Source organism: Theobroma umbraticum, unplaced genomic scaffold (genome assembly GCF_002168275.2).
Source record: "Theobroma umbraticum cultivar Fairchild unplaced genomic scaffold, ASM216827v3 scaffold_50.0, whole genome shotgun sequence".
In the NCBI taxonomy this organism is placed as follows: Eukaryota; Viridiplantae; Streptophyta; class Magnoliopsida; order Malvales; family Malvaceae; genus Theobroma; species Theobroma umbraticum.
In genome coordinates this window covers 8,608,136-8,635,978 of record NW_018397261.1, presented here as the reverse complement: position 1 = coordinate 8,635,978, position 27,843 = coordinate 8,608,136, and the positions used below count along the sequence as shown (strand labels likewise).

Genomic DNA, 27,843 nt, shown 5'->3' with positions numbered 1-27,843 from the left:
CAGGAGGAGGAGTTCCGAGTGAGTGAACTCGTCAGGATTTTTCAAACACTATTTTCCGCCATTTCAAAATGTGGCGTCAATTATTTAATCACATAGAAACATTTTTCAAAAAATATAAATAATTTAAAGACAACAAAACAAGCGCACACACTCTCTCTCTCTCTCTTTCTAGTTCTTTCAGCTCATCTTCTCCAACTCCTCCATCTCTCTTTGTCTCTCTCTCTTTCCTACTTTACCTTTTTTATCTTTGCTTTTTGTGCCCATTTCTCACCAACATCTCTTCTTTTTCTTATTTTCTGCTAAAATCTAAGAACCCTAATAGTAATTGGTACTAATTTCTTTCTAGAACTGTTTCGTACTTTCCCTTCACCAGATCTACATTGCTTTGCATTCAGCTAAGACCATAAAGATTCTCTCTCTTTTTTTTCTTCTTTTTCTTTTTGCTTTTTCTTTCACATTTTGCTTTTTTCTTCCTCGTCCACTTTTTCTTTCTTAACACACTCTCCCTAGCAGATCGAGTAAAAACGCTTCAAATTTAGCTAAAGAACCTGCATTTTCTGCTAGATCCAAGCATGATCTTTCTCTTTATATAATATTCATACCAAACTTATCTGCTGAACCTTGCACTTTGTAAGTCGTTTTTTTAAAAAGTTTTTTAATTTTGGTTTATTTTTGAATTTTGTTTGGCGTAATGTGGTTCGGTTTTGGTTGCATTCTTATCCGTTTGGTAGCCAAGAAAAGTTAGGGAAGTGGGAAGGAAAAAGACTCCCTTTTTTTTTCACTTTATTAATGTATTCGGTTTGGTTTTAAAGCAGTGAAAGAGACACCTTAACTTAAACAGTGGTTACAGTGAGTGAACATTGTGAACGTTTAAAGTCAATGCTTGTTTTTTGCTTTCTTTTCTTTTTTAACCATGTTTTGTCGGTCACCAAATCACCTTTCATATTACGAAGAAAATGAAATTTAAGAATGAATTTGGTTACTTATTTAATTTAATTTGCTTTTGAAGCAACGGGGAATTTAACTTGTTTTGGTTAAGGAAGCTCAATTAAGATAGATGAGCAGCAAATTTATTGTATGCATGACTGTTTAGTTTCCTTTCGTTTCAACAATGTGGGAAAGTTTCAATCTTGAGTTTATTGATTAGAACTTTCGCGGAGTTGAATGACGCATTTGTTTTTGATTTGCTAGAACTAGCGTTGTAGCTTAAAATGGAGGACCCCGAAGCACAACCTGGTGAAGATCCGGTGGAAGAGCCCCTAAATTTGGAGAACCAGGTCCCCGCAAGTCCAGCAGAGAGCGTGCAAAAGGTTAATAAATCTGGGAAATCCAGTGAAGCAGCAGAGTCAAAAGTCTCAGCACTGACGAATTCAACCAGAAAGAGAAGTGATACTAGAAATGGATCTGAATTAAGTTCAAGTTTTGCCAGATCAACTATAGCTTCTTCATTGCGATCATCAAATTCTGTTGCGGCGATAAGAAGAAACAGTACTGGGGGCGTGCCTGAGAAGTCATCAGCCTCTAATGCAAGACAGCAAAATAATGCTAATACGATTGCAGGCAGGAAACCCACCACTACTTCAGCTACTGAGTCAGTTAGGCGGTCCCTACCAGAACTCAGAAGAAGCTCGCTGCCTTCAGTGGCAACAAAACCCACATCTCGAGCAAACCTTTCAGAGACTAGGAAATCGGTTCCGGTGTCACCAGAGATGCTCCGAGGACGCTTAAGTACATCGACTGCATCTGATACGAGTATACAAAAGACTGTGAGAAAGTCTACAGTAAAGGCTGCATTATCAACCTCTTCTTCTTTCAAAAAGATTACTTCTTCATCACTGGACAGCACTGCCAGTAGCACAAGGCGAAAGACAATCTCAAAGGTTTCTTCTCCAACTGCTAGGTCATCTCCAGTCTCGAGTGGTTTAAGAGCCGGGTCTTTGTCATCATCTCTGGATAGGAGTTCTAATTTATCTGGGCGGAAGAAAGCAGCCACCCCAGAAAGTAGAGATTCACGTTTCATTGTTCTTCCACAGGTGGAGATCAAAGCTGGTGATGATGTGGTAAGAATATTTGTCACAGCAGAGCATGTGTGATGGTATGCATCAATATTGTTAACTCTGTGCCTAATTTAGACATGGTTATCATAGGTATGCTTCTGGATCTACCTAGTCTGCTTTCTAGGATTTGGTGTTAATGAAGAACCTAATATGTGCATTAACAATATGAATAAAGAACCTAATATGTTTCAGTGACGTTGCTTTTTCTGTTGATTTTGACATGAATACTTTACAATTGGATTTTGCCACACCTTAAGTTTGGTCCCAATTCTGGAAAACTGGTATAGTAATCCTTGATATGCTTGTGGAACTATCTAGTCTGCTTTATAGGATTTATAGTAAAGTGACCATTGTAAGAATAATTGTAGTAAGAAAAACTCATTATTGAATCAACTATGTTTTAGGGACATCACTTATTTGCTGATTTCCTCATGCATGAATAGTTGACTGTTGCTCATACTAGGAAGACCAAAACTATAGCCTAGACATGGATAAGATGAGCTGATTAACCCATTTTCCCCAAGTGGATATCTGCCAGTCCTTTACGCTGTTATTGAAGTCGTTTTACTTTTCGTTGATTGTGTTTGTAAATTTACCTACACACACGCACGCATTTATATTCTCCTATGGCTGTTTAGATAACTACTCATCAAATGTCATATTTCTTCTGGCTAAGCTTCTATTTGATACAGTTGTTTTGTTTCCCCATTGCATTGTCAGAGATTGGATCTTAGGGGCCATAGAGTGCGCAGCCTCAATGCTAGTGGCTTGAACTTGTCACCAAACCTAGAGGTAAACTAATTCCTTATCAGATTTACTAATATAAATCCATCCCATTAATCAAATGTTGTTTATTTATGTCATTTAGTGTTTCACCATCTCAGACAATTTCCTCTCTCTCTCTTTTTCCGCTTGTAAAAGCCCTCTGGAACTTCTTTATAATTACGGTCTGATAAGACACTTAGCCCTTTGGTTGCTAGTGTGTGGCTTCTACATATTGCTCCATTGTTTGGGGTATTCTCCATTTTAAGATCCCATTTGTTGAGAACTTTGAGAACTTGACATGCTTACTACTTGACGTAGGGACTGAGAGCCTGGATTCTAAATTTATTATTAATGTTCGGATAAATTTTGATTCCTACAACTTTGTATAACTGTAAAGCTTGTGTGCTCATAATTATTATCTAGAATATAAGTTTGAGGCACAGATGAAGCAACTTAGGAACTGAAGTAAAATAAGTTCATATGGTTATATTTGTTGTTCATGTTGGCAGGCCTATGTGATGAGAATAGAATATTACTTGAGAAGTTTTTCTGAATTTCCTATTATTGTTCCTTCTACTAATTCTTTTATTGGGCAGTTTGTTTATCTCAGAGACAATCTCTTATCAACACTGGAAGGAGTTGAAATATTGACACGAGTGAAGGTTTGTTAATTTGTGAATTACACATTTTGTCTCTCACACACCTAAATACACGTCGGAAATTATTTATTATATTTATATTTATGACTAACTTGGTAATTGATTTTAGACTAAATTCTTTCCAGGTTCTTGATTTGAGCTTTAATGATTTTAAAGGGCCTGGATTTGAACCTCTTGAGAATTCCAAAGCTCTACAGGTTTGCCTCTCTTGCATACTTCATTCTTGAATGCCAAGAGTGAATGTTGGTGTCCTCCATGCATTAAGGTCCTGATATATTTATTGCTTGTGTAGCAATTATATCTTGCTGGCAACCAAATCACTTCACTTGTTAGCTTACCTCAGCTTCCTAACTTGGAGGTGAGCTCTTAAAGTAGTATCTATTTTGATGATCATGTTTCATAATTTACATTTTATTATGGCCTTCTAAATATTTGCTCATTTTTTGCTTTTCCCTTTTTTCTCTAGTTTCTCTCTGTTGCTCAAAACAAGTTGAAGTCTCTTTCGATGGCAAGTCAACCTCGATTACAGGTTTGTTTCCTGTTTTGATTGTTTGCCTATTATTGGTTGTTCTTCATATAATTTCATGTCTATTGTATTCTCTTGGTATAATATGTTTCATATTTTCCTGCACAGGTTTTAGCTGCCAGCAAAAACAGAATATCAACTCTAAAGGGTTTTCCTTATCTTCCTGTCCTTGAGGTTGGTTAGTGCCATGAGTTTGTAATATGAACTGGTGTATGCTACATCATAATGTCTTCTCTAATTCTGCTGTGGTGCAGCATTTGCGAGTGGAGGAGAACCCTGTACTTAAGATGCCTCATCTGGAAGCAGCTTCCATTTTGCTTGTTGGTCCTACCTTGAAGAAATTTAATGATAGAGGTATTATTATTTTTGGTATATTTATTTATTGGTTTAGGGAATTGCAGAGTGTTTCTTTTGTTGTTCTATGCATTAACTATTTCTAAGTGAGAGAGAAACATTGTTTTTTACTTTCTATAAGTTAGTTTGCTTCAATGCCCTTTGTGATTAATATGGGATGTTCTCATAGATCTTTCCCGAGATGAGCTGTCATTTGCAAAGCGTTATCCTGCACATACAGCTTTGTGCATCAGGGATGGTTGGGAGTTTTGCCGTCCAGAGCAGGCAGCTGGTTTGTATTTTGTAACACACTCCCTATTACCATTTCCTTTGCAAATTATTGCTAATAGCCATAGTTTCAATAGTGTATCAAGCTTTCATTGCATCGTTGGGACAGTTAACAGTATGCACAATTTGTCAAGTACATGATGCTACTTGTTTTAGGAGAAGTTTCATGCATAAATGCCATTCTGTGAAAAGCATGTGACTAATGTGATTCCAGCAATAGGTTCATATGGCAGTAAAAAAGGGGAGGGAGGGATATGTACTTGTGAAAGCATGCTTCTTTGAAGTTGTTATATTGTTACAGCAATAACAGAAAAGGGAAAAAGATGAAGTGTAGTTGGGCCTTGAAATGTTTTATATTTTCCTAACATTTATGGACTTGAATGTTCGCTTTTTAGTTTATCCTAAAGCATATGTGGCATATGGGCTGAGTTTAGGATTGCTGGATTTAACTCAGTATTCTGCATGGGGATAATTGCATGTAAAAATCATACATGGTCTCCTGTAGAAGTTGTGTGTTTTAATGTATGGTTTTGTCAGCAGACTCAACATTTCGCTTCCTGTTTGAGCAATGGAAGGATCATTTTCCTCCTGGATATCTGCTTAAAGAAGCCTCCATTGACAAACCTTTTGAAGAGGATGCTTGTCACTGCCACATTGTTTTTGGTCAGGAGAGCATGCTGAGCACTGATCCAGATATAATCTTAAAGTATAAATGGTTTTTGGGAGAGAGAACACTTTCGAATTTCATTGCTATTCCTGATGCTGATGAAGAGGTGATTGATTCTTGTGCGTTAATCTTTTTTGGTCAATTAATACTTCTATCTTGTGGCTTATAATGGCATCTTTTTCTTTCTTTTTTTTTTTTGGGCCAAATCTATTATATTATCATGTAATAAGTAGGTTTACTGGCCAAAGCATGACGACATAGGTAAACTTTTGAAAGTGGAATGTACTCCAGTTTTGGGGCAAACCGAGTATCCTCCAATTTTTGCCATATCATCCCCAATTGCACGAGGTATACCCTACGTCCTGTAGCTATTAAGTTTTTTCTTGTCTATATGGCATTTAGCTTTCGAACATGTGTTAGCTTAATGGTGATTTTTTGACATCGTAATTAAGGATTCACATCAAAAATACAATTTGCTTCTTTGTTTTGCAATATGCCTTTGTGAGTGTGCATGCAGATAGCAGAATCTCCATGCATGTCTGTGGGATGTCTATGCACATGCACACTGTCAGTGTGTTTAATCATTTTGTACAAATCAGTCTTATATTCACCACTTTTAAAGCGTAGTTCTCTGCCTTGTGAAGGGAATGGAATTCCGAAGGTTGTAAACCTTGAAGTACACGGGGAACTGGTGGAAGGTAACATAATCAAGGGTCATGCTAAGGTTGCATGGTGTGGCGGGACTCCTGGGAAGGGTGTTGCTAGGTACAAATGCCACTTAAAGTGGTTTCAGGACTTGTCTAAACTGATAAATGTACATGCTTGCTTGTGGATTCGTTTTGAAGGAAACTATACGGATAACTTGTTTGTTGTCCACAATTTTCAGCTGGTTAAGGAGAAGGTGGAACAGCAGCCCAGTGGTAATTACTGGAGCAGAGGATGAGGAGTATCGATTGACCATAGATGACATTGACTCCAGTTTGGTCTTTATGTATACACCAGTCACGGAGGAAGGTGCTAAAGGGGAGCCTCAATATAAGTATACTGATTTTGTAAAAGCGGGTGTGTGGGCAAAATCTGTCTATATCTTGTTCTTCCAGCTTTGATTTAATTTACTTTTGTTTCTTAAATCCATTGCTAAAGTTGGTTGGTTGCATCACAATTTTTTAATTTATGCTTTCTCACTCTCTGGCAGATAATTTATTTCTATATTAGTTGTATGTGATTTCTATAGTAGTTGTTTGGATTTGTATCAGCTGATTCACATTGTTGTATGCATGTAAGCTGCACATTATACTTTGTTGGGTCAATGTTCAAAGACATCGATGTCTTCTTGAAGGCTTGGCATCTTTGTGATTAGATTTAGGTTTACATTTCTGTTGAGGCCGGTCATCTGTTCCATTGTTTTTACAGTTCAACAAAGAGATTCGAAGTTGAGGACTGCAATTAGATGTTATGGCAAGCATATGCCCTATTGTTCCTCTTATTCTGTTTCAATTCCGATTTTGCAATTTCAATTTTAAATGATTATGATCATGCTTGCAGCTCTTCCGTCCGTCAGTAATGTCCGAATTATTGGAGATGCTGTAGAAGGAAATGTTATCAGAGGAGTTGGCAATTACTTTGGAGGAAGAGAGGGTCCCAGCAAGTTTGAGTGGTTACGTGAGAATAAGGAGACTGGGTTAGTACACTTTGTTCTATGACTGCAATGAGTACATAAGTACATAAAATTCTTCACCTATTGTATTGTTGAAGTTAATCTCATTCTGTTTACAGACTGTTGATCATTTGTGTTCTTTCTCTCTATATATATTTGTTGTGGGCATTCCTCTTACACACACACAGCTCTTTTTTCTATTGTGTATGGATAACGTCATGAGCACTTCTTTATCTTGATGGCTGGATTGTTTTTAGACAATTGTTTCCTAAGCTTTCCATCTATCTTCATATTTAATATAAATTATGTACAGTTTGTTATGTTGCCTTATTTTCATATGGTTTCATTGTTCACTTAGGCTCTCTTATGTTTGTGTTTGAGTTATTCTTTCTGCTGTATGGAAATACCTTCTCAAGAATTACCTTATTTTGATGATTGGATTATAACATTATTTCTAGAGACTTTTTCTAAACTTTCTTTTCATGCAGTTTTGCTACATTATTTTAGTCAAGTTTTTCACACTTCCTTTTACTGGAATTTGTTGACAGAGACTTTTTATTGGTGACAAGTGGTACATCTGAGTATACTTTGACCAAAGAAGATGTTGGTCGACGCTTGGCTTTCACATATATTCCTATAAACTTTGAGGGTATGTCCACACCTCCTTGTTTTGAAGTTTTACGTGCTCGTTTGTGCTCGTTTACCATCGAGGAACCTTGAATCGTATAGTAATGTGGTGGTATTCTCAATTTTCAGGACAGGAAGGGGAATCTATGTCAATAGTCTCTGGTACAGTGAGGCAAGGTATGCCCATATATGTTTATGTTTCTCTTATCATTGTTTGTTTATTAAACTGGTAGTAGATCCATTATTAAAAAATTTTAGTAATTGAGAAACTGATATCGTAGTGATTTAATTTATTTTTTATGAGCAAATCTCAGGTTGCTTTTAGGAGTGGATTCTTACCCTCTTTATCATGCATAACCTGTTAAAAATAAAATAAAAGTCTGCTGCAAACTGTGGCACCTTCTCTATCATCATTACTGTAAAGGACAATTGCAGTAGTACTCCTTTCTAATATTTCTGGAAACTTGTCACTTGTCTTTGACTTCAGACTTATTGAATGCTACCCTAAAATATTTTTATTTGTATGTTGAGGTACTGTTATCTGTTTATACTGATTTCAAGCTATTCTTACGTTTCCAGCTTGCTTATTATTTGTGCTCTACTATCTTATTCATATGACATTCCTACTTGGGATGAGAAATTTAGCTATGATATTGAGATTTCAGTCCTTGTTTACCATCCGTATAGTAGACAATTAATTCTTTGTCTGCATGATGTGTAATTGCACACTTGCTTTCCTGTTCTTAATTTCTTTGGTTTTGAGGCCTTATTTTTTAAATTTCCAGCTCCACCGAAAGTAACAAATGTTAAGATAATTGGTGATTTGAGGGAAAACAGTAAGGTTACTGTGACTGGTACAGTCACTGGAGGTACTGAAGGTTCAAGCAGGGTACAATGGTTTAAGACAAATTCTTCGACATTCAATGGTGAGAATGACCTTGAAGCAATGAGCACGTCCAAGGTTGCGAAGGTAGGTGGTGATTAAAACATCTGCGCATGTAGTCTCTTATCTTTGCACTTGTATTCTTGATGCAAATTCTTATTTGAGCCAAACTGTTATTTAGGCATTCCGAATACCCTTAGGAGCAGTTGGCTATCATATTGTTGCAAAATATACCCCAATGACTCCTGATGGTGAATCTGGTGAACCAGTATATGTTATATCGGAAAGAGCAGTGGAGAGTAAGTAAACGTTTTCCTATTTCTGGACTTTTCATGTTGGATTTTAATGGAAGAGAATTATAAGGGACGTCTAGTTAAAGTATTAACTAGTGCTTTGATCTCAACCTTTTTTGTCCTTTTGGTTTCCATAAGTCACTTATCTGATTCATGTGCATGTTTATATGCTTTTCATTACAGCTCTTCCCCCCAGCCTAAATTTCTTATCTATCACGGGTGATTATACTGAAGGCAGTATACTGACAGCATCATATGGCTATATAGGGGGTCATGAAGGAAAGAGTGTATACACTTGGTACCTTCATGAGGTATATATTTCTGTTACCTAGGATTCTCATCGGGTTTTGTTAACTTTGCAAAATGGTTTTGAGTTTACTTCCAATGTTAAGTTTGATGTTTTAAATGTGTTAAGTTTCTTGTGAAACTCTTTTAATCTTTTGATTCTATTCTAATTACGAAGAAGAAGAAGAAAAGAAAAAAAAAGGGGAGTAAGATACAAAAAACATGGTACCCAAATATCAAGAAAAGAGAAAGGCATTAGATGCATTCAAACATAAGTTTGTACATGAATTTTGCTCGTACTAACTTATATGTTCTTGGAATCTGTAGGTTGAAAATGACACTGGTGCTCTGATTCATGAGGTTTCAGGGCTTCTTCAGTATCGCGTAACCAAAGATGCGATTGGTAAATTCATCTCCTTTCAGTGTACCCCAGTACGGGATGATGGGATTGTAGGTGAGCCAAGAACTTGCTTGGGACAGGATCGTGTTCGTCCTGGTAAATTTTTATCTTTATCTCAACATTTATCTTTTAAAATTTAAATGCATAATCATATTCTATCTTGTTCTTTCCTCCTCCAACATGTTAAATTTTAACTAGTTGAACTTTTGTAGTGGAATTGGAAAAAGGTATTTTGTAATCGTTTACATTATTTAGAGAATGATTGTTGAATTGGAGAAAGTGACACTTGAGAGAAGTTTGTTATTTAGGACTGTAAGATTGTCTCATTTGTACCCAGTTTCATCTACTTGATGGCTTTGTGCTTATTTTAGCCAGATGGTCTAGAGTGTTTTGGATTGATTCAAATGAGCATTTCGAATGTAGCCACCATCTTAATATATTGCTTTCTTCTGAAATCCATTATAAGTTATGTCTTCTCTAACTTAGTACATTTTCCTTATTGTCATACTGCAAAAATAACCCTATTTACTAGAAAGGATGCACGAATAAACTTGTATTGGATAATTATGGTGGCTTTACTATCAAATATGCGATTCTTATAATATGCCTTTGGTGGCAAGCATAGTAAATACATGTTCCATATCCACTTTGTGACATGTCTAATCTAGAATGCACTTAAGTACACGTTTTTTTTTTTGCATGTCTGATATCCATTTTTGTTTTTCTTTCTGCAATTTAATAATGGAGTAATCTTTGTTTCTTTTGCCCTGTCAACAAAGCCCTTTTGCTTGTCTTGTGCTGCTTCTAAAGGAGAATTTATTGTGGTGAATTTATGGTTGTTAAATTTGGAACAACTTAATTTTATTCTTATGCTGAGTGCCTCTTATGATCAGGAAGCCCGAGATTACTTGCTTTGCAGATGGTTGGACATGCTGTTGAAGGAACTATTCTGAGTGTTGACAAAAAGTACTGGGGTGGTGAAGAGGGAGATTCAGTTTTTCGCTGGTTCCGGGTAATTAGTTGACTGTTTTTCTGTAGACTTTCTATCTTGTTCTTACTCTGATGCAGTATGTATGAAACATTGCTTGTAAAGCCCTTGAAAGATCTTAATGGTTTTCTAAGCTGAAATATGTGAAATTTTATTACACTTCTTTCATGTTTGTTGCGTTGTAGAATTTTATTTGCTCTTTCTGTGACTTATTAATCAAGAATTTGTATCTGCAGACTAGTTCAGATGGTTCGCAATGTGAGATTAGGGGTGCCAGTGCCTCATCATATATGCTGTCAGTTGATGATATTGGCTTCTTTATTTCAGTTTCATGTGAGCCTGTGAGAAGTGATTGGGCTCGTGGTCCCATTGTTCTTTCTGAACAAATTGGACCTATAGTCGCTGGTATGGAGTTAACTTTCTGAGATTTTTCTAAAATGTTCTTTTTGCTGTTTTTCTTCATTCATTTGTTTGCCTATTGGGTTACCTCTTTCAGTTCTGAATAATGGAAATAGATGTAAACTGAAAATTAAATTTGAAATGCAGGTCCCCCTACTTGTCAATCTCTGGAGTTTCTTGGATCAATGATGGAGGGACAGCGCCTGAGCTTCCTTGCTTCATATATTGGAGGGTGAGACGCTTGGTGATATGCCATCATCTTTGATGAGGCTGAGTTTTGTGTCCTACTTGTAGTAATCAGACATGTCAAACTGAATTTCTTGTTTGTGATTCAGGGAGAGGGGAGATTGTTTCCATGAATGGTTTAGAGTGAAAAACAATGGCGCCAAGGAGAAACTAAGTACCCATGGTGAGTTTTGTTATTGAATGTCAATTATAATATTCTGGATAGCCATTTGGAGGTGCAAGGCTGAAATTCTTGCATATCTTCCCAGAGTTTCTGGATTTAACTCTTGATGATGTGGGAAGAAGTATTGAACTTGTTTATACTCCCATGCGCAAAGATGGAGTCAAAGGGAATCCTAAGAGTGTAATAACTGGTGAAATTTCTCCTGGTGAGTTGTATGGTGAACAGCTGATTTTTGATTTGTTTGTTTATTTTTTTATTTTGGCACTGGATCCCATGCTTGTTGCCCTCACCTAACCCAAAGGTTTCTTGTATCAGCGGACCCAGTGGGGTTGGATCTTGTCATTCATGATTGCCATGAGAACCAGGAGGTTGTCCCGCAGAAAACATATTTTGGTGGACTGGAAGGTGTTGGAGAGTACACTTGGTACAGAACAAAGACTGAGCTAGACAGGTCGGCATTGACAGATATATCTAGTTCTTCTGAAGATGTTGTCATGTGTGGTCAAACATTGTAAGTTTTAATATGATGTGACAGGTTCCAGGATTTTTGATTTTGTTCTGCATCTATAAAATAAACATTTATTAAGATCTGCTACTTTGGCAGCACTTATACTCCATCACTTGAAGATGTGGGTGCTTATTTAGCATTACATTGGCTACCCATTCGTGTTGACGGCAGATCTGGAAAGCCATTAGTTGCAATTTCCAACTCACCGGTTATACCAGGTATATCTGTCATCCTTCACTCATACTTCATATATTTATGCTTGATAGTGAATGACATGCACCTGTGCACCTGCCAACCAAAGTCTTTACGGAGCATTGTCTTATCATAGTATGATATTCATGGTTTAAAACTTTTTGTTGAGCTTGAATGGTTGAGTGTTCATATAATATGCAGATGCTGCATTTATTATTATTTTTTGAATCTTTTTTTTCTTTAACACATCAAGTGAAAAATATTGCAGCACCTCCAGTAGTTTCTAATGTTCATGTGGAGAAGCTGGCTTCAGGGCTATATTCTGGGGAGGGAGAATATTCTGGTGGATATGAGGGATCAAGTCTCTTTAGTTGGTACAGAGAAACTAATGATGGAACAATCATTCTCATCAATGGGGCTAACAGTAAAACTTATGAAGTTACTGATGCAGATTACAACAGCCGTTTGTTGTTTGGGTTAGTGTTCCATTATACTCCTTTTACTAGGAGGGTAGATATTCTCTAAGAAAAGTATTATCTGGTCCTTACCAAATAATTTTCCTGAAACTTGACTGCTTATTGTCTTGTTTGTTTCTATTAGCAATTTGTTGAATGTCAGGATCATGTATTGAGTTTTTCTTTACATAGAAAATAGTGTTTTAACCCTTCTAAATTTAATATCCAAACCATTAGAAGCCTTATTGCTTACATTTAGTTGTATGTTCATTTTAAGCTGTGAAATGCTTCTCTCAGGTACACACCAGTTCGTTCAGATTCAGTTGTTGGAGAGCTTAAGCTGTCTGAACCAACTGAAATTGTTCTCCCTGGTAAGTGAAACGTTTGCCTTTGTTGGGGAGGGAAACATTGTTTGAGATAGTTATTTCTGTAGAGGGCAAGAAGATATGGAATTTTCATCTCATCAAGAAGATCATTTGTTTGTTATGTATTCTCTTCTTTACTTGCATCTCCTGTTCCATCTGGTCTAGTCCTGCTGCCTTGTTGCCCTTGTATATTTCAGCTTCAATTATGTGAGTTATGATTTCAAGCCTGTCCACTGAGGCGTGAACTTGACGAGTTACATTCATTTCATTTAACTAAGTTGTAGATGTTCGTATCAGCAACCAGTGTATTCTTGCATATTTTTGGTATATGAGAGGAGAGTATTACCACTCAATCGTAGAATTACAATCCAAGCCTCTAACCTCCCCTTACACTTGAACACATCCTAATTGATGCTAAGTACAAAATATATATTTATTTATTTTCTGCAGCTTGAAAAACATTATTTCATTTGACTTGAAAAAATTCCTGCCCTTCAGAGGTTCCAATAGTAGAGATGCTCGCACTCACTGGAAAGGCAATAGAAGGTGATGTACTAACTGCTGTTGAAGTGATTCCAAAAAGTGAAATTCAACAATGTGTTTGGAGCAAGTACAAGAAAGATGTCCACTATCAATGGTATAGTCTCCATGTCACCATGAACTCTTTTAACATGAACCTCAATTGTGAAGGGAATCAATTTGAAGCATTATAAAGCTTAGAACATAAACAATGCAATAAAAATACTTTTTTGTTTTCTCATATCAGCGATTGCTATTTCATTTTGTTTTAAATGTGACATAAGGGATCCTGCAGGTTCTTTTCATCAGAAACAGGAGATAGAAAATCCTTTGAGCCTTTACCTTCACAACGTTCCTGCTCTTTCAAAGTTCGGTTTGAGGACATTGGTAGATGCCTAAGATGTGAATGTATTGTGACTGATGTGTTTGGAAGGTCAAGTGAGCCAGCATATGCTGAGACTGCTTCTGTATTGCCAGGTTATTTGAATTTCACATTCACTCCAGAGGAAAAGTTTCTCTTGCTTAAGAAATTAGTATGATTATAGCTCTTTCACTAATTTATCTTCACTTTGGAATGAAATGGTCATAAAGTCAGAATCATCTTGAGTGAGGTCTAGTAATATTAGGTTCCGGTTTTAAGTCAGGATAAAACTCTTCTTCAGGTAAAACAGGTGCTTGCGTTGGTGGAGGAAATAATTTAATAGAAATTGAAGATATCAAATGACATCCTAAATAAGAATTATTAGTGCTGTTGTTTTTATATTAAGAATCTTTTAGTGAGTTATTCTTTTCATCTGTTTTTGCATTTGATACTGAAGGTCTCTTTATATTCAGGGATTCCTAGAATTGATAAGCTAGAGATTGAAGGAAGGGGCTTTCACACCAATTTATATGCTGTCCAAGGCATTTATACTGGAGGAAAAGAAGGAAAGAGTAAGATTCAGTGGCTTAGGTCCATGGTTGGCAGTCCTGATCTTATCTCCATACCAGGTATGCTAAATCGTTGGGCCTGCTAAGGATTTCAAATATTGGCATGCTTGGTTGGTTGAAGTTTCCAATCATTGGATTCCAGCAGAATCTATTTTTGCCCTTGTTTCTGGGCAAAAGTTGAGAATTTAATTTTCTTTTAGGAAACATTTATTTTGGAAGCAGAGACATCAGCAATGCAGGGGAAACATAATCAAGTCAACCCTGCATTATTTTTTGAAATTGATGTTAGTTTATTAAGCATGATACTGACTGTTCTGCGGTTACATTCTTGAGCCTCCATTTTTATTTACTGAATCAAATGGATCCAGTGACATTACGTTCTGTGAGAAAGTGGGAACTTGATGTTAGCTTGTGAACAATATGCTTCCTGCCATATTAACTGAGCAGACAACTTATTGGCTTGCACTGTGACACTTTGCAATTCGGTATAAAAGGCACAAAAAAGAACTTATGTTTTCAGTGTCATATCAGCAAGTTCAGTGGAGTGACGGGTATCTGATTGTAGTTCAAATAGCTACCTTTGATCTTGTTTTGTAGGAAGTTGCAGAAAAGTAATATATAATGTATGTAGTGCCTGGCTACGCACTGACAGCTTTAACCTTCTTTTCTTAAGATATTTGACTTCTCTTATTAGATTATAAGGAAAATTAACTGAAAATTTAAAGTATAATATCCAAGTTCCAAACCTTCTATTTATATGTTCTGAAAGATTGACTGATGCTGCAGGTGAAACAGGGAGAATGTATGAAGCTAATGTGGATGATGTGGGGTACAGGTTGGTGGCTATTTATACCCCAGTAAGAGAGGATGGCATTGAAGGGCAACCTGTTTCTGCATCAACAGAGCCAATTGGAGTTGGTAATTCTGAGGCTCTCCTCCTACTCTTTTTTCACTTAACAACTATTACTAGTCTTAATATTGTAGACCATGATGTTCAAAATGACATCAAATGAACAACTTTTCATTAATGTCGCATAGCATTCAGACAAATAAAAACCTAAACTTTGTTTGAGCATTGTGCAGTGCAGCTCATGGCTTTACAAAAATGTTTTGAAAGCACAATTCTATGTTTTCTTGGGTAACATACTTTGTACTCTAAAAATGCCAAATTAAAGGTTTGTTATTGTGAATTTTCTTTTCTGTTTAAGTTAACATGCTGAATTGTATCCATCTCTTTATTCATGGAAGTTTTCATCACATTCTTGTTGGGTAAACTCACATCAGGTGGTTTGATTGAGCTCTGCGTAAAGATTATATTTTGGTTGGGTTTTAGCTGGTATTAGATAATTTTTCATACTTCCATTCTTAGTTATTAGACATGAATGATTTAGAAGTATACATTGTCTTACAAGAAAGGCCAACTTCAGCATGGTGCAGGTGCTTTGTACTGTTGTACATATTGTCCTCTAACTTTTAACATATTCTTTGTGTCTATACTGTTGTTTATATGGGCAATGTCTAATTTGCAGAGCCTGATGTTTTTAAAGAAGTGAAACAGAAGCTTGATCTTGGTTCTGTAAAGTTTGAGGTGAGATTATATTCCTTGTTTTTTGCTTTCTTTTAATCATAATGCTTTTGCTTTTTTTTGGACAAAAAATGAATAGAAACCAAAAAACAAAAAAAAAAAAGAAAACAAAAGGTAAATAGTAAAAAGCAAATAACAAAAGGATTTTTTAAGCGGAGCATCTTTTACTTTTGTTACTATGAATATATAGGTAAACAGTCTGCCCTCGTTCAACATCAAAAGTCTCAAGACCAGTTTGGGAAATTCCTTAGAATTTTGTAAAGCTCCTAAGAGATGCTTTAAAATTTTTTATAAATCGATGTTATGTCAATTTCAGAAAAATTGTTAAGTACTACAACCAAATAAAGGGGCCAAAATAGGGAATTAATTAGAAATTTACCAGAAGACTTATCCTAGGGAAAAATAATTTTAGACAATCTGACTTGACAGATGGACTGGCAAAGTTCATTTATACTTTTCAATTTCCTCGACTTACTGCTTAAATCTCTGAAACAGGTATTATGTGACAAGGACCGCAATCCAAAAAAGGTTCGTATTTCATTTTCTGTCTTGTCATTCTTAGATGTGCTTATTCTATTTCAAAAAGAGAAAAAAATGATCTATTTTATCATTATTATATTGCAGGTTCCAGGAGAAGGATGTCTTGAGAGAAGAGTCCTAGAAATTAATAGAAAACGAGTTAAGGTTGTGAAGCCAGGATCGAAGACTTCATTTCCTACTACTGAAATACGTGGAAGCTATGCTCCTCCTTTTCATGTAAGCTTGTTTCTTGTTAGAGCTAATTTTATGTCTCTGGTGGATAAGGCAATCCACGGCTGCTCTCCTTTAGTTGGTCCATTAAATTATAGGATCATATGAATTGATAAACTCTATTCAAGAACCTTCAAAATTTCTAGAAGTAGAATCTTTTTTTAATATAACTTAAAAATAATAATAATAAAAAATTTAGTGATGAATTATTGCTCTTGAAGACTCAATAATTGATGGCCTAAACAAGTAATTAGGAGTAGGCCTATTTTGGTACCTGAATCACCAAATGAAGCATTTTAGGAGAAGATTTCTAGGCTGTTAAAGTAGGGATGCTGCTATTTTAGGCCATTCGATTTGTTTTCAGTGTAGAAGCTTTGAGCATTGTATGCCATTCATTTATGAATTCCTTATTTTTCATAACAACTAAAGGTTCCAGGTCGGTTATGACAGGTGGAGCTTTTCCGAAATGACCAGCGTCGTCTTAGGATCGTGGTGGACAGCGAGAATGAAGTAGACCTCATGGTGCATTCACGACACCTCCGGGATGTTATTGTTCTTGTCATCCGTGGTCTTGCTCAGCGGTTTAATAGTACATCTCTCAATTCTCTACTCAAGATAGAGACATAATTTGGTCAGAAAATGTAAACGCATCAAAAAGCATTCAACCGTAGGGTTTTTGGGTCTGTGTGCTTTCTCTCACCAAAGGTGTTTTTTGTTTTCTCCTTTCGTCCCCATTTGTGCCATATTTCATTGCCATCTTAATATATTTTTTGCATGCAGTGTTCAGTGTTCAATGCATAGGGGGAGGTGGTGTTTCACTTCGTGTAACTCATTATTTGAATGATAGTATTCTTCTCTATTGGCAAGATTTTTAGTTCGTCTTATTTTGATAATTTTTGCCTCGTCGGTAAGCTTTTGGTGCAGACGAAAAGTAGTTGACTGGAAGGCCTATTCGAGGAAGGATCAAAGTTTTAACATTTTAAAGAGACCACGAGTAGCCAAAAACTCCTTTCGGTTCTAAACCCTTTCCAACATGAATGCTTGAAAAACGCTTTGGATATTGTCCAAAGCAATTAGCCATCTAACCTTGACTTAACCCAAAAGAGGGGAGAGAGATAGAGGGAGAGGCGGAGAGCAATGGCATATCCATTCATCCTCATGCTCCAGCGTCGAGGTTTGTCTGCTGAGAAGCCTCGGCTTGCATTCCCGTTTCCATAGCTGCATCACACGAAGCATTCAATGCTACGAAAATATGTTAGAGCGGGGGGGCTAATGTCCAGATTCCCAATCTCATGTACCATGCCCCATCAATTGAGCCCATTATTATTACGTTAATAACAGCGGAAGCTGATGGAATCCAATGAACCAGCGCACCCGCACAGCTTAGGTTTATCCTGAGCGTTGCCAAGAACCAAATCGGAGTAGTCACTGCATAGACAATCAATATCCATTCTTTCCTAGGGCCCAATATGCAGCAGTAGCAACAGAGGATCCTTCAAGCTTGCTCCAGTCTGAGCTCGTTTGTCTCGTCCCGGACATATAGTAAAGTCTTATTATCAGGGCCAAGGAGCGAGAAGATGAATAATGTAGGTAAGGAAAGAAGGATTGCGAGCACATCAAGGCTCGTGAAGAGTCCCACAGTTTGCTGCATTATTTCATCGAGCAATGGCATATCCGTTATATCTTGTTAGAATACAGAATTAAGAAATGGTTTCAAAGTGTAGCACTTGCACTATTCTTATAGTTTAATAAACTCTTATTTATAGTGTGTAAAAAATTCATCGATATATAAATTTTCAAGATACAATAAAATTAAGTGATTGATTATGTTTTGTTCTGACAAAATTAATTCATTGAACACTCATCGAATTATAATAAGATTATCAAACTTTTATTAGATTTTTCTATAGTAAAAGGATCTAGAAAAAATTTGATGATCATTGAGAAAAGGAGAGGAGGTTTTTTGTGTTCTTTTGAATCAAAATATAGTTTTTATATAGGCATATATGAAAGTTCCAACAAACATTATCGTGTCTGACTATTAATTTTTTTTTTTATCAAATATGCCTTTCAACTGTTTTTTTTTTAATTATTTCAAAATGGGACTGAGTCCCATATTTATTCTATTTGAAAATGTCCAACATGTCTACGTTGAAGCTAGTAAACCATCTTGCTAAGAATAAAAAAACACATTAATAAATAGTAAAGTTATTAAAAAATAAATAAAATATATAAAAAATAACAATATATTATTTATTTTCTGTCAAATAAAAATTTACAAAATTGCAATAATGCTATAGAACCAAGTAAATTGAGATTAAAATATTAAAATGTGATGAATAAAAATTATAGACCCATACAATTTCTGTCCTAATAATAATATTTGTCCAAAACAATAGTTGTAGTAATCCTAGATCCTTGGGTACCTAGCTTCGTAAACTAAACAAATGAGAGCACTAAAAGCTTTAACATTTCTAATAATTCCTCGTAAATCCCTATTTTCAACGGCTTGTTAAGGTCCAATCTCGAAGTTCGTTGCAGGAAGATGAATAATGGCAGCTAAGGATAGAAGTTTTGCGAGCACAGGGCTTGTGATGAGTAACAACAGGCGTTGAGCCCAATGATTAAGAGCCCACAGTCTAAGAAAGTGAGGAATTTCAAATCTAACAACTAAAAACCTCTTCTTTACATCTAAACATTAAATGGATAAGATAAATAAAAAAATGAGATTGATTTCGAGGGGAGTAGAGGGAGAATTTTGAGTTACAATAGGATATTAATATATAATTAATTAGAGTTAAACTATAAACAAAATTTAAATTAATTATAAGAGAGTTGAAGGTAGAATTCATAAATTTTTGTCCAATCTCTATCAATATGTAATTCATCAATCTTTTGTTGACATAAACTTAACATTGACTTGTTGATAGGTTGTTTGTAGAGAAGAGGGAGGTGTGAAGAAAACTTAAGAGTTGAATCTAGAACTCTAAGTACCACGCAGTTGATTAGGGTTGATTTCCCTGCACAAATACACCATTTCATCTCCTAGTTTTTGATGTGGGCCTCGTGGCATGGCAAGGATTTTGTACAGTAAAATGAATACCATCCTATTTTCAGTTTCCTTTATTTCTTTGATTTTGAAAACGTTTGATTATATATTGAAAAAAAAAAACAAAGAGTAAAGAAATAAGAAATATGAGTACTGGCGTAAGTATAGGTAATTTGCACGGGACTAATTGGATTATAAATTGAAAAAAACTATATATATATATATATTACCCTTTCTTCAATTTGTTTAATTATTATTCTTCTTGGTTTCTTTACTTTTTTTTTTTTTGAATTTGCGATTTGTATTTTTTTTTATCTTTGTATTCTCTATTTCTGTCTTTTTCCTTGTCTTTAATTGTATAGACTAGTACCGTACGTGTCATCAACAAAAATTATGAACATTAAAAACTTGTCGGGAACAACAGTTGCATTAATCCTAAAGCTGTCCAACCTCAAGGTTTGTTGCGGTGGCTCTTGTTTCCTCAAACTCCTTGGCTGCATCATACGAAGCGTGGAGTGCAATGAAAATGTAATAGACGAGCAAGACCAACGTCCATACCCCAAATCTCACGAAAGAAGCCCCGTCGATTGAGGCCATGATGAACACATTAATGGCAACAGAAGCTGATGGCAACCATGGAACCAACGGCACCCCCCACAGCTTGGGTTTCTTCGCTTCCTTCACCAGCAATTTTAGCCCAAGCGTTGCCAAGAACCAAACTGGGACAGTCACTACATAGCCGATCCACCCATTCTTGCCTACGGCCCAGTACACTGCATTAGCAACCGAGGATGCCAAGATCAGGACCAGGAACCCGACGAGCTTGTTTCTGTCAGAGCTTGTCGTCTCACCTTTGGCATAGTAACGTCTAACGAGGAGAGCCAATGCAACCATTGAGAAGATAATCAATGTGGCTAAGGAAAGGAGGTTTGCCAACACTTCAAGGCTGGTGAAGAATGCCACAATGGAATTCAAGATGGTCATCATGATCGTAGCGTTAACCGGTGTTCCCGTCCTCTCATTGATGTGTGCAAGGAACGGTGGTGCCATGTGGGTACGACCGATGTGGGTGAAATAGCGAGATTGGCCAACCAAGTTGGCTAACAAAACCGTGGTCATGCCTTTCAATGCACCAAACGCAACAATGTAGTTGGCCCATTTCAAGCCTACGGCTTTGAACGCCAGTGTAAATGGTGCATTGACATCGATCTGGGAGTATGGCTGCATCAAGCACAGTGTGGCTGCGAGAAGGCAGTTCGCCGTTATGATAACCAACATGGAGCAGATTAGGCCGATGGGTATATCTCGACCAGGGTTTTTGATCTCTTCTCCAAGGGTTGCCACTCCATCGAACCCCACGTAAGCAAAGAAGAGAATCGAGGAAGCTTTCAAAATGCCAGGGATCCCATTTGGGGCGAAGTCGGAGTAATTGTTGGGGTCAGCCTTGGTTAAACCAACGACGAGGATGAAAAGGATGACTACCAGCTGGACAATGGTGGCGGCAGAGTTAAACCTGGCTGACCCTGTCATGCTTATACCTGCGGCAATGCATATGACTACTGAAATAGCAACTGCGATGGGGTCTAAATGGCTGTAATCTTCAGAAAAGGATGAAACATGAAAGCGGAAACTGTTGGGATCATGGTTGAACAGAGTAGCGAGATAAGAAGTCCAGGACCTTGCCACACTAGCACCAGCTACCACATACTCAAAGAGAATGTTTCCAGCTGCAACGTAAGCAATGAAATCACCAAGCTCCACTCTGAGATACGTGAAAGAGCTGCCGGCAACAGGCAATTCGATGGCGAATTCAGTGTAGCACAGAACTGAAAGCAATGCAGTTATACCTGAAATAAAATAAGAAACCACGACAGCAGGTCCGGAGTAGTTCCTGGCAGCTTCACCGGTGAGGACATATATCCCAGTACCCATCACAGCTCCTATGCCGAACCAAATGAGATCCCACCAGGTCAGGGTTTTCTTCATTTCATGCTGGCTACGAGCACGCATTTCATGCAGCTCTACGTGGTCCATGGAACGTGCCAGCAGACGGTCTCTGAGCCTAGATTTTGTGTTGGACAATGCATTGACATAGCTTGTCCAACTCTGAAATGACTCTTCTGGTAAGAAATCTTGCTTGCTGCAACCACATCCCCTCTTCTTAAGATCATTACCATTGCCATCACCAACATTAGTTTCCATCGCCATTTTTTACTAAGAAATAGTAAAATGAATCATGTATCAGCATTGGGGAATTCGAACGACTAAAGGGTTACGAAATTGTCAGTTTCATTTTTCCGAAATGGTTTTGTTTGTACAAGGCCCATAGGCTGCCTCAGAGGCTTGAGGGACAAATTGGGATTGGTCTTGGTTCGGCTCTACCTAGAAGCCCAAATCCAAGGCTAAGGCTGGGTTCAATGCAAAGGAGACTAACATTAATAATTCAAAACTTAAATCATATAACCAAGAAAGTTAAGGAAAATGGGAAGGCAGAAAGCAGATCCTATGCACTTAACCTGCTCATTTTTTTCCTTACTTGACAAATCTGTTCTACTCATCCGAACAGATGCTTGTAGTTTTTCTTCTTATATTCCTTAATTTGTTGCTTTCTAATAGCAAAGATTACACCCCATACTGCATACCAGCAAATGGCATGATTTTTTGTGTGTACCTGGGACTGAGACAGCAAGAGAAAAGAGGAAGAAATCATACCTTGAAAAAGCTTGAAGCTGAGCAAAGCTGGAGGGCAGAAACAGATGGAGAAACAGCTCTCTTTGAACTCTGAAGGCTGATAATTATGAAACAATGGCCAATGGGATTACAGATTCCTGGTCAAGGCTAAATAGACGCGAGAAAATTGAGAATATTTCCCATTCTTCCTTGATCCTATCTATCTGTTGATATCTAGTTTACTGTTTAGGAGGAACTGTCTTCATCTCATGCAAACCACTAGACATAAAGCCCAAATATTTGAAAGAGGTCATTTACACTTTTGCGATATATATATATATATACATACATATAATTCATTAAGACAGTTTTAATATTTAGCAAAGTTAATTAAAGAAAGTATTATAGCTAGCTAGCTTAACCATGATCCTCTTTCACATTGAAATAAAAGAAGAATGCTGGGAATTAGATGATTGGCACGAAAACAAATTGAGGTGACCCTTGGACATCAAATTCAGACTAGCTTTTAATTAAGGTGAAGAAAGAGAAGAACATGTCACTTTCCATGCTTTGGTTTGAAACGTGGTGATAGCATGCAGAAAGGATCATTAATTGGACAACCCGTAAACCAAAGCAAGGCATGACAACTTTAATTGCCTCCTGTTTCATGCATTAATCAATAAGGAAGCAGGATTTTTTATTTTATTTTATTAATTGAAATAAAGATCAAGTCTTTGTCTGACTGTGGTTTGATTAAATTGGTAGCAGAATCTGGTCAAAATAACATGCAACATTAATGGTAGGTCATGACCATCTGTTCTCTACTCAGACATGGTGAAAATTTGAGTTCAGTAACAACCGAGTTGTCTGCAGAATTTCATGGTGAAAACCAGTTGTAACTTGTAGGAAGACTAAGACTGGAAACTTACTTCTTTGAGAAACTTCCATGGGCAAATTCATAAAGTGGGTAGAGTATATGACTCTGAGAAAATAATTTTTCTTTTTAAAGATTAAAGCCAACCAACTTTCCCTAAGCTTAATTTTTTCACTTGCATGTGCATCGTTTACCTTTCGTTTTAGCTTGGTCTGCCATATCTGGAAAGCTATGAATTCTTGCAGACATTCCAGCAGACCTCCCTCCCATGGATAATCAATGATCACAACCCTACCTGCTGCCGCAGATTATGTGAAAGTTGGGGTCTCAAATTTTCAATGTTGTATACTGTATTCCCCTTGGAAAAACTGTAGCAGATTTTTCTGCTTCTTTGGATAGTCAAATAAAAGAAAATTTTCATTTACCAATAGATTTCTTGCAATCATACAATAGAATATGTACTGAATCAAATTTGAATATACTTGTTGAGAAAGAATAGGACAATAATCTAACGTTATATTTATAAAGAAAATATCATCGTTTGAATTTTGTTTAATTCATTAATATTGTAGATATTAAATAGAAACTCTTAAATAATTAAAAACACGGGACAAATGATTACGGGTTGATTAGGGAAGAAATTTGTAGCAGCTCAATTTCCGCATGGGAGAGGAGATTAGGGGAACATTAATCACTAAATCTCATGCTCATACCAAGTGTGGAAAGCATGATTAAAACGTTCAAAGTTTAAACTCTTTTTCATGTTATTATTATTTTAATTTTTCACAGAAAAGATATTCACACTGAATTACCAAAGGAATCTGCGACAACATGGACAGAAAATCTTTGTACTTTCCTATAAACAAACACTAATTTCTCCTTCGAGAGAGAAGTTCCGGAAAGTAAGACAATAAGAATAAAAGACCAACTACACACACATTGATCGCAATTCACATATATTAAAGAGAACATACGGCTAAACTAACTAGAATTTGTAACTTGTAAGCCAGACTTGGCCTCCGAAGAGGCGACGCCTTCTTCGACTTTCTTCCATCCATCTGCAACCTTGTTTTCTCCTGATTCCTTTGCGGTATCATAGGATGCATGTAATCCCAAGAAGAAATAGTACAATAGCAGGAAACAAGTCCAAATACCGAACCTGATGAAGGATGCTCCATCTATTGATCCCAGTAGGAAAATGTTGATAGCAATGGAAGCCGATGGTAGCCATGGTACCAATGGTACACCCCATAGTTTTGGATTCCTAGCATGCGGGACGAAAATCTGAATTGCCATGGTGGCAAAGAACCAGATTGGTATAGTAATCACGTATGCAATCCAATCGTGGTCGTCACTGAGACCCCAGTACAGAGCTGTTGCAATTGAAGATCCAAGGATGAGGGCGATACATGCAATGAATTTGTTACGGTCTGCTGTAGTTGTCTCACCACTGACATAGTAACGGCGAACAAGAAGAGCAAGAGCAACAAGCATGAAGATGAACAATGTTGATATTGATAGAAGATCTGCGAGAATGCCAAGATCTGTAAAGAAGGCGATGATTGCTGTTGCAGTAAGCATGACAATGGTAGCATTGATGGGTGTCCCGGTCTTTGGATGGACTTGTGCGAGCCATGGTGGCATCATGTGTGTTCGTGCAATATGTGTGAGATACCGTGCTTGACCAACGGCACTGACGAGCAAAACAGTTGTCATGCCTTTCAACGCACCAGCAGCAACTATGTACTTAGCCCATGACCACCCGACAGCTTCAAATGCTACTGAAAATGGGGCGTCTTTATTAATCTGTGAGAATGGCTGCATTAGGCACAATGCCACAGAAAGCAAACAATATGCAGCCGTGGTTATAACCATCGAGCCAACAAGACCAATAGGGATATCACGACCAGGGTTTTTGGTTTCTTCAGCCATTGTTGAAACAGCATCGAAACCAACATATGCAAAGAAAAGCACAGCCGAAGACTTGAAAATACCACGAACACCGAAGGGAGTAAAATTGCTGTAGTTCTTGGGGTCAGCTTTCGTGAAGCCAGCAATGATTATGAAGAGAATGACGATGACATGGATGACAGAAGCAATGTAATTGAAGCGCGATGAGCCCTTCGTGCTAAGGACAGCGAGGACACAGATGACAGAGACAACAACAACAGCAATAGGATCAAGTTGCCCATAGTCCGCTGGCATGCTGTGGACTATGATGCGGAAATCCTCAGGTTGGTGATTGCAGAGGGTGGCAAAGTAGGAAGTCCATGACCGGGCCACCGCAGCACCTCCAATAACATACTCTAGGAGAATGTTACCAGCTGCAATGAAGGCCATGAAGTCACCTAACTCCACTCTAAGGTAGGCAAACGAGCCACCTGATAGCAAAATGGTAAAGCAATTATTTTATAATCAGGTCAAAAACTGCAGGGAAAAAGCAATCAGGTTTCAAAGTCAGCAAGCTCCAAGTAGCCATGTAAATCCATCCCATCCACCTAATCTTCATTAAATTGTTAAATATTCATTACAAGATCCCTTGTAAACACAAAAAGAAAAGAAAAGTGACCAATTACTTTAGAACTTAACACGTTTGACACGATCTCTGCTAATTTAAACACTTAGAAACAAGTACGTCTCTCGGGGTCCCAAACTTATTTCTTTCCTACCAAACTCAGAAGTCAACTTTGATATTCTAGTTAAAGTAAATGGGGCCAGAATTCCGTGGAATATTCAACAAGATTCTTTGAAACTTTGATTTCCTTTTTACCTGTTCAGTAAAGATTCTTCAAAGCCTATATACAGATAAAATCAAAACTGAATGGATATGGATTACCTAGTAAATTTAGTATAGTAGGAATTTGTTTTACCTGCAACAGGAATTTCAACGGCGAACTCAGTGTAACAAAACACGGAAAGCATGGCGGAGACACCCGAGATCACGAAGGATAACACGACGGCGGGGCCTGCGACTTCCTTCGCTTGGAGTCCGGTGAGAACGAAAATGCCGGCGCCGATGACGGCACCTATACCGAACCAAATGAGGTCCCACCATGAGAGGGTCTTCTTCATCTCATGCTGGCTCCGAGCCTTGATCTCGTGGAGCTCCGTCGAGTCGAGCGATCGGGTGAGCACCCGGTCCATGAACCGGGTCGGAGTTTCCTTGAGGGCTTGAACATAATTGCCCCAGCTCTTGAACGACTCCTCAGGGAGAAAATCGTCTTTTGTGCATGAACATCCTCTTCTCCTGATCCCTTCTTCTCCGACTGCACCGTTCACCCCCATCCTATTTTCCACCACCAAAAATAAAAACCAATGCTTTTATTTAATTTTCTCACAAACCAAACATACAAAAGAGAGAGTGAAACTCGAATGTTAAATAAAGAGCAAAGCTAGAGCCGCAATACGGGAAAAGATACGAAGACAAAAAGTGTTACGATGCAAACAAGGATTCGTAAACGAATACCTATCCATCCCCTCATTACCAAAAATTTTAAAAAATTGCCATTACGTAATCACGATAAGAATTTCAACAAATAAACAATTGATTAAACTAATCACCATAACTATCAATAAACAAGAAGCACAGATTCCACGTTAACACAAACAACACGATACAGCACCTGGTTAAAACTAGAATCCGTTGACCGCCGGTGGTTGTCTGAAATGACACGACGACGAAGGGAGAGATAGAGAGGGGTCTTCTTAAGTTGAACGCGGGAAATCTGTGAGAGCACGTGGGAGTTTATATGGAGAAGGAGAAGAAGTGAGGAAGAGTGGTTGGAGCAGGCTGTTTCCAGTTGCGTTTGGAAAGTCAAAACGACAGCTGGCTGTTAAGTTTTGGCCGAACTGTCAGTTATGGTGCTCCTTGTTTTCTACTTCTTTTTTTGCGGGATTAACTGAATTACTGATAACCCAAGGTAATTAATGAGGGCTCTTCCGAATAATTAGCCGAGATTACGACTTTTGTTATTTATTTATTTAAAGAGCGATACCGTTGCGTTACGACGTCAAGAATGTGAACGCTGGACGCCGGTCTGGGTGTATTTGGACCCCATCTTTGCGTTTGTTCTGATTTTAACCGTCGACGTGTCAATCCCACGGCTCAGGTTTCATCGCTAAGTTAACAGCTGGACTTCCTTTTTAAATTCTCTTAGTCATTAATTTGTTGTAACCTGAATATTGAATCCTACGGTAATAGAATCATACTTGAATCTGATTATATGATATTTTAATTTTATTTAAATCAATCAAATAACCTAAAATAATTAATTATAGTATTTGAATACTTGATTTATTAATTGTTATATAATTTTTTTACTTAAAGAGTATGAATTTAAATTTTATTTTTTTAACAAAAAATTAATTAGAAAATAAGTAAGATTTTATTTTTCTCTTACATTACTATAGAATAAATTTTGTAAATCTTTCTCTTAATGAAATTCTCATAAATTTTTCAAAAAAAAAATTAAAAACCTTTACTGATTTTCATATGAATATCGTTTTCAACTCAATTTCCTACAAAATATTGTAACAAAACACTAAACCCTTAAAATATTGAAATATTTGATTTAATGATAAAATGCACATATATATTCCATAATAATAGTTCAATATATTTATGAATTTGAGATAAAATTGAAGATAAATTCCAAAAAAAAAAAGTCATTTTATATTGAAATTTGAACTTGAAATGAACTCTTGGGAGTG

At 37.0% G+C, this 27,843-nt stretch overlaps 2 protein-coding genes and 1 pseudogene across 2 annotated transcripts; 1 reads left to right on the top strand and 2 right to left on the bottom strand.

The window, feature by feature from the left end:
• Nucleotides 1-120: 120 nt before the first annotated feature.
• AIR9 (Outer arm dynein light chain 1 protein) lies at nucleotides 121-17,433 on the top strand. The gene is made up of 38 exons (XM_021429872.2): nucleotides 121-630; nucleotides 1,192-2,060; nucleotides 2,778-2,849; nucleotides 3,419-3,484; nucleotides 3,607-3,678; nucleotides 3,774-3,839; nucleotides 3,948-4,010; nucleotides 4,116-4,181; nucleotides 4,262-4,361; nucleotides 4,531-4,632; nucleotides 5,169-5,401; nucleotides 5,529-5,643; nucleotides 5,940-6,060; nucleotides 6,182-6,357; nucleotides 6,841-6,976; nucleotides 7,501-7,601; nucleotides 7,709-7,756; nucleotides 8,365-8,549; nucleotides 8,644-8,761; nucleotides 8,939-9,066; nucleotides 9,368-9,536; nucleotides 10,334-10,452; nucleotides 10,665-10,833; nucleotides 10,975-11,059; nucleotides 11,163-11,236; nucleotides 11,322-11,441; nucleotides 11,552-11,747; nucleotides 11,841-11,962; nucleotides 12,205-12,412; nucleotides 12,689-12,762; nucleotides 13,255-13,393; nucleotides 13,571-13,752; nucleotides 14,110-14,265; nucleotides 14,992-15,123; nucleotides 15,735-15,793; nucleotides 16,286-16,318; nucleotides 16,415-16,546; nucleotides 16,991-17,433. The coding sequence occupies exons 2-38, from the start codon at nucleotides 1,212-1,214 to the stop codon at nucleotides 17,165-17,167; spliced, it is 5,163 nt and encodes a 1,720-aa protein (XP_021285547.1). The 5' UTR covers nucleotides 121-630; nucleotides 1,192-1,211; the 3' UTR covers nucleotides 17,168-17,433.
• Nucleotides 17,434-20,024: 2,591 nt separating this feature from the next.
• Nucleotides 20,025-21,797, bottom strand: LOC110418625 (cationic amino acid transporter 1 pseudogene; annotated as a pseudogene).
• Nucleotides 21,798-23,864: 2,067 nt separating this feature from the next.
• On the bottom strand, nucleotides 23,865-26,916 carry LOC110418682 (cationic amino acid transporter 1-like). The gene is made up of 3 exons (XM_021431472.1): nucleotides 26,757-26,916; nucleotides 26,004-26,419; nucleotides 23,865-25,514 (listed from the first exon to the last, which is right to left on the bottom strand). The coding sequence occupies exons 2-3, from the start codon at nucleotides 26,416-26,418 to the stop codon at nucleotides 24,115-24,117; spliced, it is 1,815 nt and encodes a 604-aa protein (XP_021287147.1). The 5' UTR covers nucleotide 26,419; nucleotides 26,757-26,916; the 3' UTR covers nucleotides 23,865-24,114.
• Nucleotides 26,917-27,843: the final 927 nt, after the last annotated feature.